The sequence below is a fragment of the Eptatretus burgeri genome, chromosome 12 (genome assembly GCF_056783735.1).
Source record: "Eptatretus burgeri isolate ZD-2024b chromosome 12, Ebu_testis_v1, whole genome shotgun sequence".
NCBI classification, from domain to species: Eukaryota; Metazoa; Chordata; class Myxini; order Myxiniformes; family Myxinidae; genus Eptatretus; species Eptatretus burgeri.
In genome coordinates, this window is record NC_140972.1 from 100,423,895 (window position 1) to 100,441,884 (window position 17,990).

General features: G+C 45.1%; 1 protein-coding gene across 2 annotated transcripts in view; it reads right to left on the reverse strand.

Moving 5' to 3' along the window:
- The window catches only part of IDE (insulin degrading enzyme), a 154,478-nt gene extending 141,966 nt beyond the window's left edge, over nucleotides 1-12,512 (reverse strand). For both annotated transcript variants that reach the window (XM_085849081.1, XM_085849080.1), the window contains exons 1-3: nucleotides 12,341-12,512; nucleotides 11,827-11,996; nucleotides 4,138-4,345 (exon numbers count right to left, since the gene is read on the reverse strand). In XM_085849081.1, the coding sequence (XP_085705207.1) occupies nucleotides 4,138-4,345; nucleotides 11,827-11,996; nucleotides 12,341-12,432 (470 nt within the window). In that variant the 5' untranslated portion in view covers nucleotides 12,433-12,512. The remainder of the gene's footprint in view (nucleotides 1-4,137; nucleotides 4,346-11,826; nucleotides 11,997-12,340) is intronic.
- Nucleotides 12,513-17,990: the final 5,478 nt, after the last annotated feature.

A 17,990-nucleotide genomic window follows, 5' to 3' on the forward strand; every position in this document is an offset into this window, starting at 1 on the left:
ACCCTGCCCTACTCACCAAACTCTCTTCCCATGGTATTCAAGGCCATCTCCACTCATGGCTCGCAGACTTCCTCTCCTGTCGCAGTCAACGTGTGGCCCTAAATGGAGTTCTTTCATCCCCTCTTCCTGTGCAGGCTGGAGTTCCTCAAGGTAGCGTTCTGGGCAGTGTTCTTTTTCTGGTTTTCATCAATGATCTCTCGGACTCTCTGGAAAATCCTCTATTTCTCTTTGCCGACGACTCCACCCTCTGCCGTACCATCTGTCATCCCTCAGACCGGCAAGCAGCAGCTTCTTCACTCACTGAAGATCTGGATAAAATCACAAACTGGTCCAACACGTGGAACATGTCTTTCAATCCAGACAAATCTCACACTCTCACTATGTCTCTTCGAAAGGACCGTTTACAAAACCCCCCGATCCACTTTCTCAACAATCCTCTGGAAGAAGTCTTTTCTTTCAAGCTTCTAGGTCTCACTATCTGCCATGACCTTTCCTGGGAAAGTCACATTTCCAACCTCGCCTTAAAAGCCAGTCGCCGACTGGGAATCCTCCGTCGTGCAAAGTCCTTCCTCGGCCCTCTTGAGCTCCTGACCACTTACAAAGCTTTTGTCCGTAGCCTGATGGAGTACTGCTCTCCACTCTGGGCTGGTGCTCCTGCCTCCCACCTTTCTCGGCTTCACGCTGTCGAAACCAGGGCATTTAAGATCATCGGCATCTCCCGCAATGAAGCTGAGTCTTTGGGCCTCTCACTCAATCACCGCAGGTTGGTCGGTGGTCTGTCTGTCTTCTACCGACTCCTCTCCAGTCTTGCCCCCCCCCTGCTCTCTCTGCGATTTGTCCCCACCACATTTCCCACAGGGCGCTCAAGGTCCGCCAACAACCCCCTTCTGGTAAAACTACCAAAATCACGAATCACTGCTCATCTTCACTCTTTCATTCCTCTTTTTTCCCGCCTTTGGAATAAACTTCCTCACTCTATTCTTTCCCATTCTTCCCTCCAGGCTTTCAAAACAGCTGTTCACCACCACCTCTTATCTTCCCCCATCCAAATCCTCGATCTTTTCTACCCCTGATAATCCACCCAAGCCCACTTCCTTCATTTCTCCTGCTTTCCTTCCTGAAAGTCCCTGAAATGTCCATCTTCTCTTCGCCATGTTCACCGTCCCATCCCCATCCCTCTCCCTTCCACAGTTCACCTAATGTGTCTGTTCCCCACTGTTTTGTCCCATCCACTCCCACCCCTCTTGTCTCATGCCTCCTTGCTGTGAGTTGTGTGTTAGCTCTCATACGAGCCTCGACCAAGGTATACAAAAAAAAAAAAAAAAAAAAACAGGCATCATCCCAACTGACTGGAAGAGGGGCCTTGTTGTCCCTCTCTGGAAAGGGAAGGGTGATCGCCAAGACTGCAACAACTACCGAGGGGTGACGCTGCTCTCAGTGCCGGGCAAGGTCTTTGCTCGGATAATTCTTGATAGGGTTCGCCACCATCTGCTTGAGCACCAGCGTCCAGAGCAGTCAGGCTTTACACCAAAGAGGTCAACGATTGACCGTATCCTTGCCCTTCGTGTCCTCACCGAACGCAGACGAGAGTTTCGGCAGGGGCTGCTTGCAGCCTATGTTGATCTCTGTAAAGCGTTCGATTCAGTGAATCGGGATGTCCTCTGGAGGATTCTTGGTCTTCGTGGGGTGCCACCAAAACTGATCGATCTGATGTCTGAACTCTACTCTGGTTCTGAGAGTGCTGTGAAGTGTGGTGGTACCACCTCTGACTTATTTCCAGTTGTTACTGGAGTTCGTCAGGGATGTGTACTGGCCCCCACACTTTTCAGCACTTGTATGGACTGGATTTTAGGGAGGATGTCGGAGAGATCAAGTTGCGGTGCATCGTTTGGGAATGTCAAGATCTCGGACCTTGATTTTGCAGACGATGCAGTCATCTTTGCGGAGACTTTAGACATCCTTTTGGGGGCCCTCGAAGTGCTGAATGAGGAGTCGGAGCCGCTGGGATTACGGGTTTCTTGGGTCAAAACTAAGATCCAGGCTTTCGGTGACATCTTGGATGCTGCTGTCCTGTCTGTGTCTGTTTGTGGTGAGGATGTTGAGGTCGTGGAGAGATTCACTTACCTTGGCAGTGATATTCATGTCTCTGCTGGCTGCGAGTCAGAGGTCAATAGACGTCTGGGTCGGGCCTGGGGAGTCATGGATTCACTGGATCATGGGGTGTGGCGCTGCCGGTACCTGTGCGGGAGGACGAAAGTCCGAGTCTTCAGGTCCTTGGTACTTCCAGTCTTGCTCTATGGGTGCGAGACTTGGACTCTGACCAAGGATCTGAGACGGAGACTTAATTCCTTTGGTACCAGGTGTCTTCGGAGAATCCTTGGCTATCGCTGGTCGGATTTTGTGTCCAACGAGCGGTTGCTGAGAGAGACTCGGATGAGATTTGTTACCTGCATAGTCCGTGAGCGTCAGTTGCGGCTGTATGGACATGTGGCTCGTTTTCCTGATGCTGATCCTGCTCACCAGATTCTCTCAGCGAGGGAGTCTCATGAGTGGAGGAGGCCAGTGGGCCGACCACGTGCCTCATGGTTGCAGCAGGTTGACCATCATCTCAAGGAGATGGGGATGGGCCTGGCATCTGCCTGGGGGATGGCCAGACGGAGGCCCCTGGAGTACCGGCGGAAAGTGGACGCAGCGACACGCTGTTCTGGCACATGCTCCCATACCTGACCTGACCTGACCTGACATTGCTGACAGGTGTACAAAAAAAAAAAATAAATCAAACAGCCATGCAATCTCCATAGACAAATATTGGCAGTAGAATGGGCCATACTGAAGAGCTCAGTGACTTTCAAAGTGGCACTGTCATAGGATGCCACCTTTCTAACAGTTCATCACATTTCTGCCCCGCGAGAGCTGCCCCGGTCAACTGCAAGTGCTGTTATTGTGAAGTGAAAACGTCTGGAAGCAACAACGGCTCAGCCACGAAGTGGTAGGCCACACAAGCTCACAAAACACGACCGCCGAGTGCTGAAGCACGTAGTGTGGAAAAAAAATGTTTGTTGTTGGTTGCAACGCTCACTCGTTTGGAACCGAGTTCCAAACTCACTCTGGAAGCAACGTCAGCACAAGCACTGTTCATCGAGAGCTTCAGGAAATGGGTTTCCATGGCCGAGCAGCCGCACACAAGCCTAAAGGCCCAGTCACACCTTGAGGTTTTAGCCAGCAATGGCAACGTATCAAAATGTATGTAAAACGCTGGCTTACGCTCAACTTTTGTTTTTTTAAAGATTCGGACGTATTCATAACGAGTTGGTCGTATGCATAACATATTAGGAACGGACACAGAACATTTCGTTGTCTAAAACATAAACGAACAGTTCATCTTGTTAATTGATAAGTAATTTTATGCCTGGTGTGGGCTTAATGGTTAGGGTGGTGGGCTTGGGATCCTGAGTTCAAATCCCAATCAGCTGTTGAATTAATACCAGATGGGGTTGACTCTGCCTGTCATCCTTCCGAGGTTGGCAAAATGAGTGCCAGCTTGCTGGTATCCTGCGTCGAAGTGGCGATCCGTCCAGGATTGTACCCAATAGCCAAGGAGACTGCTTAGGCAGAACCAATGCTTTGCACAGAGTATGGTCTCAATGGATGGATGGATAAATAATTTGCATGTGAAGAAATTGAAACGTTGTTATTATGAATGCTGAATTTACATCAACAGTTCGGACAGCTTTGTCTGCTATCCAGTGTCATACACTTGCTATGGGAATAACCTGGGAAAGGGGAGTACTTGGGAATAACCTGGAAAGGGGAGTATTTGTGAATAACCTGGGAAAGGGGAGTACTTGGGAATAACCTGGAAAGGGGAGTACTTGGGAATAACCTGGGAAAGGGGAGTACTTGGGAATAACCTGGGAAAGGGGAGTACTTGGGAATAACCTGGGAAAGGGGAGTACTTGGGAATAACCTGGGAAAGGGGAGTGCTTGGGAATAAAATGGAAAAGGGGAGTGCTTGGGAATAACCTGGAAAAGGGGAGTGCTTGGGAATAACCTGAACAAAGAGAGGCCAATGTAAAACTTCAGCCATGAGAGATTTGTGAGTCCCAAATTAGACTCAAACAGAAAAAGTGTGTTTACCTGTCAAGAGCTCCTTCCAAGTGTTCTTTGGAGACATCAAAAAAGAAGTTTGTGTGCTCGCCATTCGTGAAGGCATTAGAACTGCCAGCATGCTGGCTCAGAAACTCGCTATATTCATTTTCTTGAGGATACTTCTTTGTACCCAGAAATAGCATGTGCTCGCAGAAATGGGCCAACCCTGGAATATCATCAGGGTCAGACAATGAACCTGAAAACCAATGGGAAAAAAGGAAATTAAAAATAATAAATAACCCAAAATTATCATTTTGAAAAACAAAATGCGATACACAAATCGACGTTCAGCGTGTGGCTTCCTAATCGTACCAAGAAATACCCGAGAGGAAAACCTGCTGCCCTCTGCAAGAAACCTGAAATTGGGACGGAAATTCACCTTTCAGCATGACAATGACCCAAAGCACACAGCCAAAGCTACACTGTAGTGGCTCAGAAACAAAACGATAAATGTCCTTGAATGGCCCAGAGCCTCCAAGTGGCCCAGTCAGAGTGGCCCAGTCGACCGAAATCCAATCGAAAATCTGAAGCATGACTTGAGGATTGCTGTCCAACGCTCCCCATGCAACTTCACTGAGCTTGAACAGTTTTGTTCAGAAGAATGGGCAAATGTTGTCCAGTCAAGGTGTACAAAATTAGTAGAGACCTATCCCAACAGAGTCACAGCTGTAATTGCTGTCAAAGGTGCTTCCACCAGGTATTAACTCAGTGGGGGTGGACACTTATCCAATCAAGATATTAGTTTTGTATTTTTAATTCATTTTCTGAAATTTGTAAAAAATTGTTTTTCACTTGGAAGTTGTGGGTTAAGATCTGTAAATAAAGAGGTTAAAAAAAAAAAAAATCTGATTTGATGAAATTTAATTCCAGCCAAGTCTGTCTTACCAGGGAAAGTCAGAAAATAAGTTTCGTAAACCAGTCCAGTCAGCATTATTAAAATGCCAATACTGGCGTTTCGTCAGTCGGATGACCGACGGATGAGAAGCAGTCGGATGAGAGGAAGTGGTGGTAAAGAAAGTGATGTTCACAAGATTGTGGTCAGAAGAACCAATTGGAGGTGAAATTGTGCAGTTGTAATGCAACGGATTGGAAGTGAAGAATATTGGATTGGTAGTGTGGTCATGACAATCTTGGATGTGGGTAGGGTGGGTGATAATTTGCTCCAAATCATTAAGAATGGAAAATGCAAGAGCTTCAACACCACCCCCCCCCCCACCCCACCAACATCCATGTGGGAAGATTTCAGCCTCTCCCTGTGGTGTACATTGAAGTCTCCCAGATCGAGAAATTCTGCTTGAGGGTGTTCGGATGTCATGGCCTAATGGCAAAAGTTAAGATAGTCAAAGAAAGCTATAAAGTTTGTAGAATTGGGAGAACAGTAAGTGAAACAGAGAAAGATAGTGATGGTCAGGAGACAAATCTTCAGCCAGATGACATCAAAGTTTGGAGATTCGAAGTCCACAAGGCGTACAGCAAGCATGTTGATGTTGGAGTAGACACAGACTCCTCATTTGAAGCGGAATCGTGAGTGAATGTTGCAGTTCGAAATGTTATAAGAATCAACATGAACATAATGTGATAATTGGGTCTCTGGGAGAAGCAAGATATTAGGAGAGGAGCTTGCTCGATGATGTTCAACAGAGGAAAGATTCGAAGAAAGACCACGAATGTTGGTGAAATGAATTGAAAAAGTCATGTTGGTTCAAAAGGCAAGGGTCTTGGGAGGGACCGATTCTACTACTGCCTGAGCCACCCCCCCCCCAAACCCCCAACCCTCTCATTGGCAGCAGAGAGGCAGATCACTGGAGATTCTTCGCACGCCATAATGCCGGGAACTTGGGGCCAATAACTTTTCTGATTTTATCATATTTATATTTCATTGGAGGCTGTCTGAGGGATTTGAGAGGAAAGAGAAATAAAAGATGAAGAATGTTTGAAAAGTGTGTGATGTTTGTTTGCAAGAGTTATTAAAGCTAGCCCGGTAGTTATAGTTTGAATGAGACAGAGTAAGACCAGCAATCCTGACACGGAGAGTGTAAGATGGTTCCGGGCACCACTTTAACACTCCAAAGTCAGAACGGTAGTGCCACCCTGAGCGGTTGCTGTCTACAATCGACAACCTAAAAAAACGGTCCAACCGGATGTTTTTATGGACACACCATCTCTTTACTGGATGGCCGTTGGCTCCCTAAAGGAGCTCATCCACCCTTTAGCAGGTATTGTTTTAGTCCTGCAGGGTGTCACAGTCACCCTCCCCACTGGTGAGCCAGTGAGAGGTGTCAGTTTAGTCGCCGACAACCCGACCATGCGGCACGTAGCACTGGGTTGCATGTTACTAGTGGCAGTCAAGAAACCTGACACCTGACATGACACTAATAATATTAATGACAAATATAAACAAACATATTGTTACAGATCTGGAAACCATTTGCATTCAACATACAGATGTCCCAAAAATCAGTTATGTCGTGAAGTATGTGTCTAGTCAGATCCCTTTCCTTTTATCGAGTGGGAGAATCAAAGGCGTGCGTTGCGATTTCTTTTTAGTTAGGTTATTAAATCTTTACATCAAACGAACCCTCCAACGAACAACCAACAACCATTCCATTCCCCATCACGATCCACTACCCACCCACTGTCTACAAGCACTCTGACTTGCCAAGGCAGGGTCTTGCAACCGTTCCTTGCCGCTTCTACCAACGTTCCTTCCACAAACATTGTAACTCTTGCACGACGGCCTGTGCAACATTGATACCGTTACTCGTCAAGTATGAACACGTGTGGAAGACTGGCTGGGGTTTCCCGGCAGGGGCCGTTGCAGCGTTGATACTGTTACTCATCGAGTGTGGGCCCATGTGGAAGAGTGGCTGGGGTTTCCCGGCAGGGGCCAAGGCCCCGCCCCGGAAAGGTGGGCCGTAGGACCTGTCCAATCAGAGGCGGACAGCGAGGTGTGTTCACCAAGGCCCCTCCCCGCTGAGGGAGGTCCATAAATTCCCGAGCACTCTCTGAGGCAGTTGGTCTTTTTGAGGTCTTGGAGAGTCTTTTTGAGGTATTGGAGAGTTTTAAAAGTTATTTTGAAGAGTTTTTGGTGGGCGTCGAGACGGCGAACGTGTCTCTGCTGGTCCTCTACGAGGAAGGGAAGAGCGAGCCTGACCCCCCTCGTGGACCCCGGCCATTCACCATCCGAGCTCCACCATGAAGCTCGAGTCCCACACGTGCGACTGGGGACCAAACCAGCAACCATTGTCAGGTGCCGCATCATGGAGCACGCCCTTCCTCCGATGGTCAGGTACACCACCGAACTCTGGCCCCCAGCTTGTCTGTCTCCTCAGCTGTGAGGGTCCAACAAAGAACTCTGGGTTTCTTTTCAGTGTGTGTGTGTGTGTGTGTGTGTGTGTGTGTGTGTGTGTGTGTGTGTGTGTGTGTGTGTGTGTGTGTGTGTGTGTGTGTGTGTGTGTGTGTGTGTGTGTGTGTGTGTCTGTCTGTCTGCGTGTGGGCCCGTCTTCTAAGTTGAACTGAATAAGTGTTTTTGGATCATTGTAAATACTTCTTGCATATTCGCGTTAAGTCTTGCTTTGTGTCTTCATTGACTGTAAATAAAACTTGTTAGAAATGCCCCCAGTTCGTTTCCGTCCCTTTTTGAATTGGTCCAGCATGGTTCGGATCTGAGTTTAGGTGGGGTTTTATCCCCGATAATCCATTTATTCCAGCCGGCATGGCTTTGGCAGTTTCTGTTCGACTGCACCCGAACCGGAGTTGGTAGTCGGTAGTTGGAACTCTACCGCAGTCGGTAGAGTGACCTGGTTCGAGCAAGATGTGCCGAGGGCGTGGTTTCCCCGGTAGTCGAAATCGCGTAGTTAATTAGGTAAATTGGTTATAGACAAATAGACCCTACGCAAACGGTTGAGATATTGGCGTCCACGGTCGGTTAAACGACCGAGTTATCCGAGCGACGGCCTACAATTCCGGGGAGTTTGGTGGGAGACGACGCAAACTTTCCCCACCTCGTGGTCGTTCTCGCCACCGACCCCCGGCCCACAACAATATTCACTATTTACCATTCCACTGATCCCTCGGTTAGTTAACAGACATGTATCGGTAACCGGGTAATTTCCACAAAAAAAATTGCAATATCGCGGTCAAGAACAGACATAGCTTGTTATCCACGTTTTTCGGTATTATAACACAGAATCAACAACGCAAAGTACAGAAAACCTTACTTTCACTTTTTGAAAAATTGTCCTGGGTGAGCAGGTGCTCATTTCACTTTGTTTAGGCTGTTTATCCCACTGTATTTTCCCTACCGCGATACAGTTTGAGGCATACCGAATAACTTTAGCTCTCTCAGGTTAGTACATCCATTAATTCTATATTAACTCCCAATTCAATATATGAATATTCAGGCTGAGAACTTGAATTACCATAGTATATTTCATCTGGTAGTGAACGAGGATTTACGTAGGGTGGCTTTAAACATTGTTCTAATATACAGGGTGCCCCACAGAAAACCAGGAAATTTGGTACAGTTTATTTAAACCAAAACAAAAGCAAACTTAGATGTAGTGTAAAACAAAGATACACTTTATTATATGTTAGTTTATTGATATGGTAAAATACGGCAAAATAAATCTCAAATTTCCTGGTTTTCTGTGGGGCACCCTGTAGAAAAAATATTCTTCTTTTCCACGATCAACATTATTTTTGAAGCTATTTCAGTTCCATCCATCACCACGAGGAGGACACATGATTGCAACACCAGAAAGAGGTTGTGTTGCGGCCATTTTGAATGGAATCTCAACAACAGAAGGTAAGATTCTCTCTTAATTTCACTTTTTGCATCATTAGTTGACCATGTCTGGGAAATTGAACTTCTTTACCATGATTTTCATAATTATCAGACCTATGGGGTAAAACTCAATGAACAACTGATAAATGATGATAGATGGTATGAGGATAGAAGTTTCCATGACAGGGGGTATTGGTAATTCTTGGAAGAGCAATTAATTATGCTAATGAGTCTTTACCGCGATCATCAATGTTCTTTACCGTGATATTTTATGTATCGCGGTAGGGAAAGGCTGTCACGGTAAAGACGTTTTGGCCTGGTGAACGCATTAGAGAGAAGTAGGGCCTAGCCATATTAACAAAAAGTTCCGAAGTTGTATGAAGTTTAGCGTCCACTATGGCACTCCGCCGACTAAATAATACGACTGCGGGACGATCGCTCGTGGTCGTGCGGGATTGACTGCCGAACCTTTTAGCACCAATTACCACTTCTACGGACTTTTCATTTTAACGCAATTTATTTACGGTCAAATTCGCTAAAATTCCATAAAATTTGATAATGAATCATAAAATGATATTGATGAGTGGGATTGGTTATCGTATGATATCATCAAGTGAAATTGGTAATCGTATGATGTCGATGAGTGAAATTGGTTATCGTTTGATATCGTTGAGTGAAATTGATAATCATATGATGTCGATGAGTGTGATTGGTTATCATATGATATTGTTGAAGTTTCGCGAAGGAGGGATTCTCAACCCACTCTGGCCATCTCCAGGGTTATAACCCCGGCTGGCTCGGCACAGGCCTCGGGTCATGCGTCTTCAATCGCGATACCAACGTAATCCTGGACCTTACCAGTTGGGGAAATAGAACCCCGGTTACAGACTGGTTTTGTCAGATGCCGAGCGTTTTCTGCCAGTCTGTAACCATTTTGGTTTTATATACCAATCGAACGGATCGTTCCTCGACGCGACACGATTAATCCATAGCTGCAACTTCATACGAACCAACCAGATTTATTGGGGAACATCGGGAAACACAACACAAGCAAAATATTCACGACAATGTTATTAACAATCTATAACCCGTTCTTAACTAAGGAACTACGGATTTCGAGGGGGTCCCTACAGAGATATGCCAAAAACAACATGCAGACAAGACAGACAGACAGCATGCAGACAAGACAGAGTACTTGGTGATGTTTCATGGACGAGAGGAAAGTGTCAAAAGCACGAATGTCGCTCGTAACAAGCCGATGTCCACGGATTCAAGCCCAAGCTCGAACACGCCGCGTGGCGAGACGGCGCTCACCTTCCTTTTTCGCACCGCACGCGGTCTCCGCGTGAGGTCAACGGCACAAGACCGGCAGATCGACGATGGGTCCCAGCTGGTTTCTCTCAAGGTCCAGCATACAAGTCCAGGCCTGGCCTGTTCACCAGGCCTCCTTCATGAAGCAGATCGCAGACAGACACAGCCGTCCCCTACACAGCAGATCACGACTCCCACCAGTCGTCTCTCATCCAGCCGAGGGAAGACAGATCTCATGCAGTCCTTTCCCTGCCTTTCCTTCGGCCCTGGCTCGCTTCTCCAGGCCACAGAAGGCAGACCCGGCACGCCCAGGTCCAGTTTCTCTCCCGGCAGAATCACCACTGTCTCTTCTTCGTTCGCTCGCTTTGAAGCCACTGGCTCCTCCCCTTTTTAGAAGCCAACAAAACTCCTCCCCTTAGCTCCACCTCCCTCTCCAGGCCACTCCCCCTCAGCCGACTGGGCGGGGCCTATCATCCGGAGAGGGGAAGGAAGAAGAGGGAGCTCTCGATCCACCACCACCGCACAAACAATAAACAGCCTCTTACATCTCCTGACACACATGTAACGTCCATTTTACCGAACAGCCTAGCTAAACATGCATTTAATGGGGGATCTGAGCTAATCCTATATTTAGTAGCCTACAAAGGGCCATTTCCGTAACAATATCGTTGAGTGAATAAACGTATGATGTCAATGAGTGAAATTGGTTATTGTATGATATAATTTCATGAGTGGGATTGGTTATCGTATGATATATCGAAGAGTGAAATTGGTTTATTGTAGGGAATAGTTGTTGTTTCGCTATGAATCTGTGAAAATAAATAAGAATAATAATAAATAAATAAATAAATAAAAATTTAAGCCTCGAGGACAGATACAGATTTCCCTCAAATTTGCATGGTAGAACAAGGCACCCCTATAGAAAACACAGTGCAAAAAATGTGCTGATGCATCACTTCTACTGGTTGTAATTTGAAAAATCTAATTTAGCACGAAATTCGACAAAATACCGCTAGCGACACATGTGGCCAAATGGCTCAAAAGCTTGCCTTAACAATGTCCCTGGGGAATTGTAATTGGAAATTATACAAATGTCTTGGTTTTCTCCGCACAAGCTTGTTCAAAACATGAAATAATTCAACTGAAATAATCTCGGAACCAATCATAATTCTTTACCATAATCAGAGTTTCTTTACCGTGAGCAGTGATCACGGTAAAAACCTGCTTGGAAATTTGAAAATCAATTCCTTCAAAAAATTGGAGCACTCTTACTTTGCGGCTCTGTAATTTTAGTCTTCTTCTTCGGTACTATACTTTAGAAGTGAAAAATAAATATTTCTTGTGATTAACTCATGGCAGTCATGCCCAATATTCTTTACCGCGATATTGCAATATTTTGTGGAAATTACCCCCCACCCAACAACCTTTTTGGAAACATTCGTTTTTTGTCGTTCAGGATGACCCGTTAGTTTGTTTAACAATCACAAAGTCAAACATCACAAGGTTACCAATCACTAAATGACGAGTAAAATTGTGGTGACGTCACTCTGTTGCTGCGTGCGTGCGTGTGTCCGTCTCACCTATGTGCACGTCCATCGCTGCAGAAGCCTTGTCTGTGCTCGAATCGCTCACCAGTAAAACCCGCAGTCCATTGGAGAGTTCAACACCGCGGAACTCTCGCTTCTCCTCGGGAGACTTAATGATGCCGTTGGTGACACGATTCACCGTCATGGCGGCTCTGGTCCACAGCCTAGGAAACGGAGAGTGCAGGTCATCATGGTCACATCATCAAATCAATGGCTTTGGAATTGAAGGACGAGTCAAGCGACGATTCGTGTCTTATTAATCTTAAGATTAATAAAATTAATTAATATCTCTTATTAATAAAAAAATGCAACAATATTATTAATACTTATTAATACTCGTTAATACGATTCCGAGCACAGTGTCACACTCCAAGTTCGCCGCATCCACGGGGCATCAAACAGCACCCCCACCCCCCACCCCCCATCGCCGCGCCGACCCACGGCCACGGCCACGGCCACACAGCTTCTCCTTCTCCCAGGCACAACCATTAGCATGAGGGTCTCTTACCGTTGTTCCGGTGAGCGAAGTGTTGGCAGGGCTTGGAAGTACCCGGAGTAGGAGAAAGCGCGCGTCACGGTTCGCAGTAAAGATCGCCGCATGTGCGCGGAGCAAGCGATGTGAGGGCAGAGCGCGTCACCAACATCCGGTCAGGCCGATCGCCTCTTCCTGTGTGGAAATTCCTTGTGAGGGAACATTGATTAAGTGTTATCATCATCATCATTATTATTATTATTGGTGTCGTGGGAATGTATTCGAAAGGCCGTCTGTGCAGAAATATTCGTCGATATTTGTTGTCGGTCCAGCCGAGCTATTTAAAACTGCCTCTATACACCTCCAAATGTGAATCAGCATACAGTGCGAAGTAATCGTGTCGATTACGATTGCTTTCAATTATAACGGTGTCATTTATAATGTATAAATCTGTCAACACTTTGCTTTGTGATGTTTCCATCATTTTCCGTCTTCGCTCCCCCTTACCCAGAATCCTGTTCGGTTAGGACCCACTTGGTCACGTGCTCTTTTACTGTTATTCAAAAAAAATTTGGTGTTTGTTTACAGTATCGAGGCTCGTGGAAGAGCTCGTACTAATACACTGAACGAATCAGAACAAAAGGAACAGTGGGAGAGAGAGCGAAGAGAGAGAAGAGAGAAGAAGAGAGAAGAGAGAAGAGAGAAATGGGGGGGGGGGGGGGGAAACAGGCCAAGACAGAGGCAGAGGGACAAACAATGTGTGTGGGAAGGAATGGGGGGCAGGAGAGGATACATGGGGAAGGTCAGATGATGTGTGGGGGGTGGACATGATGGATACAGAAGGAATCAACTTCAAGGCAGGAAAACTGGAAAATCAGAAAGAGGAGGAATTTGGTGGGGTTAACAAGGGTAGAAAAGATCATGGTTTTGGATTAAGGATGACCTGAGATGGTGATGAACAAGTGTCTTGAAGATTTGGAGGGAAGATTGTGAGTGAAGAGGATGTGGAAGTTGTTCCACAGGTGGGAAAAAGGGGAACAAATGAGTGGATGTGAGCAGTGATCCTGGATTTATGGAGTTTCACCAGAAGGGGGTTGCATGGTGGACCGTGTGAGCCCTGCAAAACCTGGGGGGTGGGGGGACAAAGCAAGGAAAGTGCAGAGGGTGAAACACCAGAAAGAAGGGGGTGGAAGACGGAGAGACCAATGACCTGTCTGCGATGGTCATGGGATAAGCCCGTAAACATAGGGCAAAACACCTGGGCGCTCGCCTGGAAGTGGCTGGACAAGATAACCAGGGAACCACTGGTGGGCATGGGGATGAGCCACAGAATATGTAACAAGGGGGAAAGTAAATAACTATGGATTCTTTTTTAATGGCATGAACAAACTTTGGTACGTCACGGCTGAAGAAGGGTGTGGTCAAGTTTCATCGAAATTGTTTGTGTCGTTTCAGAGAAGAAAGCAAATACATATTGTGGGGGGCAACTGGCGTTACACCCCCTTCGAGCCCAATTTCTCCGTCACACACAAACTTTGGTACACCATGGGTGATGAAGGTTGTGGTCAAGTTTCATTGGAATTGCATGTGTAGTTTCTGAGGAGAAAGAAAATACCAATTTTGGGGAGCAACCCCCATAGACCCCTTACGACCCGATTTTTTTTTAATGCAATGAACAAACTTTGGTACATACGTGGTGATGAACATTGTGGTAAAGTTTCCTCAAAATCATATGTGTAGTTTCAAAGAAGTTAAAAGTATTTGTGGATGGACGGACGACGCGCCATCCCACAAGCTCCCCAGAACTACGTTCCAGGTGAGTTAAAAACCGACTCCAACAACTTCAGTTAAGTTAGCTCAAGAAGAAGTTTATTCCTCCTCCTCCTCCTTCATATGCAGCACACAGTTGCAGGTATTATCATTGACTGAGGGTGCACCTGTGCCACTGATGCAATGCCCCTATTACCAATACACTGGAACTCATTTCACCGACCTCAGAAAGATGACAGGCTGAGTCAACCCAACATGGTGTTAATTCAATGGCTGACAGGGCCTCGAACTCAGGAACCTAAAATCCCAAGCCAGCCATCCTAACTGTTAAGCCAACACCAGGCTCACGTATATTTCATTGTTTCAATATGCTTATCCAACATGGGGTCTCCCTTCAGGCCGTCCAGCCCCCATGCCCACTCACTTCCGCCAAAGCAAACTCTCCTCACCAACATATCATCAATTCATCATCAATTCAAATGAAACTAGAAAGCATCTCAAAATGTAAAGCCCATCCACATCTGCTTTGTATTCAAACTAAACTTGACAAAAATGAGAGTTCAAAAAAAAACTTGGACATTTTATTCATTTGTGTTCTCCACAATCTCTAATAAAGGTTTGTTGAAGATTTGATGACAAAAGCTCAATTGGTAAAAATAGGACCACTGGACCTGTAGCTTATCTGGGCCCTGGCCTCATGTTGTCGTCTAAATTTGGGAGAATTTTGACTGATGAGTCTGGCGAGGAAGATTTTTGAAGGAATTTATGTGATTTTTCCAAATATTTTACGAAGTCCGCCAATTTGACACACTTCCGGTCACATGATCCGCATGACTTCCACAATATAATTAACATCCCTATCCTACCATAATTTTGCAACCCAGATTTGGGAGCATTCTGACAGGTGGGTCAAGAGAAGATTTTGGAAGGAATTCACACGACCGCCATTTTGACTCACTTCCGGTAACATGATCGGCATGACCTCCGCAATTTAACATAAGGACCGTGTCCGAAAGTTGTGACCCAAATTTGGTTGGATTCTGACTGGTGGGTCTGGAGAAGAAGATTTTTGAAGGAATTTCTGCAATTTTCTGAAAAATTGAGTCGGCCATTTTGACACTTCCGGTCACATGATTGGAATGACCGGCAATTTCACATCCCTACCCTGGCTTAATGTTGTAACCCAAATTTGGTGACAGTCTGATTGGTGGATCAGGAGAAGAAGATTTTGGAAGGAATTTGCGGGACGACCATTTTGACACACTTCCGGTCACATGATCGGCATGACCTTCGCAATTCAACATCCCTATCCTGGCCTAATGCTGCAACCCAAATTTGGTAGCATTCTGACTGGTAGATCTGGAGAATAAGTTTTTTGAAGAAATTTACTGTCGGCCATTTTGACCTACTTGAAGTCATGTGACCAGAATGAGCTTTGCAATTCCTATTTCCAGTCAGGAGAGGAGCATTGCTGCAAAATTTCAGCCACATCGGCCTCCCAGTTTGGCCGGAGAAGTCGAAAAAGGAGACGGACGGACGGACAGATGGACGGATGTAAAATGTAAAACAATAAAATATATTCCAGACGAGGTCTAGTTTTGAAAGGCTGGCATTAGTTTGTGGTACGTCAAAGATCTCACGATATCCTTCACTATGGGGGGGGGGACTAGCTATCACCGGCATTATGACAAGAACATTAATTAAATAGTGCTTTGTGGGACCTTGAGGGGCTGTTGTGCTCTTTTCTGATTAGCTGTCCTTGAGCCTTGCCTAATGGAACCAACATTGTTTCGACTGTTTCACTCCTTTCCCAGTTGTAGAAAGCAGTTATTTTGATTTCAAACTTTGGGAAAAGTTACTCTTTCCCCAATGAAAGGCCATTTCTTTTTTATCCTGCTTGTTCAATCATTTCCCCCACCCGTCCCTGCTTCAATATCAGGCTTGGACGAGAGCATTTTTTTGAGAGTTTCATTGGTGGAGATTTCTCCCGTATGTGCACACGTACGGAATGTTATGAAACATTCTCCTTTGTGTGCTGAGCCTGAGTGGAAATTGACTTCATTTCTTCCAGTTATCTCCATATGCGGGTTTCCGATAGTAGAACGGAGTCCTCCCAGGTCTCGAAGTATCCACCTCTGTTTCAGTAAGGGCAGCCATGACTCATGGACCAATTTGTGAAGTTTTCTTGTTTTCAAAGTTTTGTTCCGAAGGACCTTTTGAGGATCGTCACCAAGCCCCGGACTTGGTACACTGGTACAATGATTACTGGTACAATTTTGGCACTTCAACTTCAAGGATCTTTTCACTTCATTTTTGAGATCTTGTTATTTAATCATTTTCTTGATTTCTTTAGCCAAATTGTTGAGGGCAAGATTGCTGTGTAATGACACCTCAATTAGCAATGCCTTCTTTTCCTTTTTGTATTGAGTACAATACCCGGTCGCAGTTCCTCGTTCTCTATGTTCACGCTGAATGGGATCATCAGATCATACGTGAACATTATTTCCTTCTTTTCAATGATTGCTTTTAGTTCGTGTTTCCACGAGTTTTCTGGAACTGGGATATTGAAGTTTTTGTAGATGTTCCAATGGATTACCCCACAGACCTTGTTGTGCCATTGTGTGTACAGCTGTTCTGACATTAGTTTTTTTTTTACATCCCGATAGTAGGTGACTTGTGCTTTCTGTTTATCCCATGCAGAACCTACACTTGTCTGATTAACTCAGTCCCACCATTTTCTAAAAGTCATTCATGTTATGTCCTTCTTCTTGAGCATTCAAAACGATTCCTACTCCGTCCCATTTGAGTTGACCTATTCTTCACCATTCCAGTGAACTATAAATACACCGTCTTGGGAATGAACCTTAATCTGGTATTGGTAAATGTACTGCCTTGGGTATAAAACTTATTCCGGTACGAGTAAATATACCACCTTGGGTATAAAACTTATTCCGGTACGAGTAAATATACCACCATGGGTATAAAACTTATTCCGGTAGGAGTAAATATACAACCTTGGGTATAAAACTTATTCCGGTACGAGTAAATATACCACCTTGGGTATAAAATTTAATCCGTACTGGTACATGTACCACCTTGGGTATAAAACTTAATCTGGTACGAGTAAATATACCACCTTGGGTATAAAACTTATTCCGGTATAAGTAAATATACCACCTTGGGTATAAAACTTAATCCGGTACAAGTAAATATACCACCTTGGGTATAAAATTTAATCCGGTATGAGTAAATATACCACCTTGGGTATAAAACTTATTCCGGTATAAGTAAATATACCACCTTGGGTATAAAACTTAATCCGGTACGAGTAAATATACCACCTTGGGTATAAAACTTATTCCGGTATGAGTAAATATACCACCTTGGGTATAAAACTTATTCTGGTATGAGTAAATATACCACCTTGGGTATAAAACTTATTCCGGTATGAGTAAATATACCACCTTGGGTATAAAACTTATTCCGGTATGAGTAAATATACCACCTTGGGTATAAAACTTATTCCGGTATGAGTAAATATACCACCTTGGGTATAAAACTTATTCCAGTACGAGTACATATACCACCTTGGGTATAAAACTTATTCCGGTATGAGTAAATATACCACCTTGGGTATAAAACTTATTCCAGTACGAGTACATATACCACCTTGGGTATAAAACTTATTCCGGTATGAGTAAATATACCACCTTGGGTATAAAACTTATTCCGGTATGAGTAAATATATCACCTTGGGTATAAAACTTATTCCGGTATGAGTAAATATACCACCTTGGGTATAAAACTTATTCCGGTATGAGTAAATATACCACCTTGGGTATAAAACTTATTCCAGTACGAGTACATATACCACCTTGGGTATAAAATTTAATCCGTACTGGTACATGTACCACCT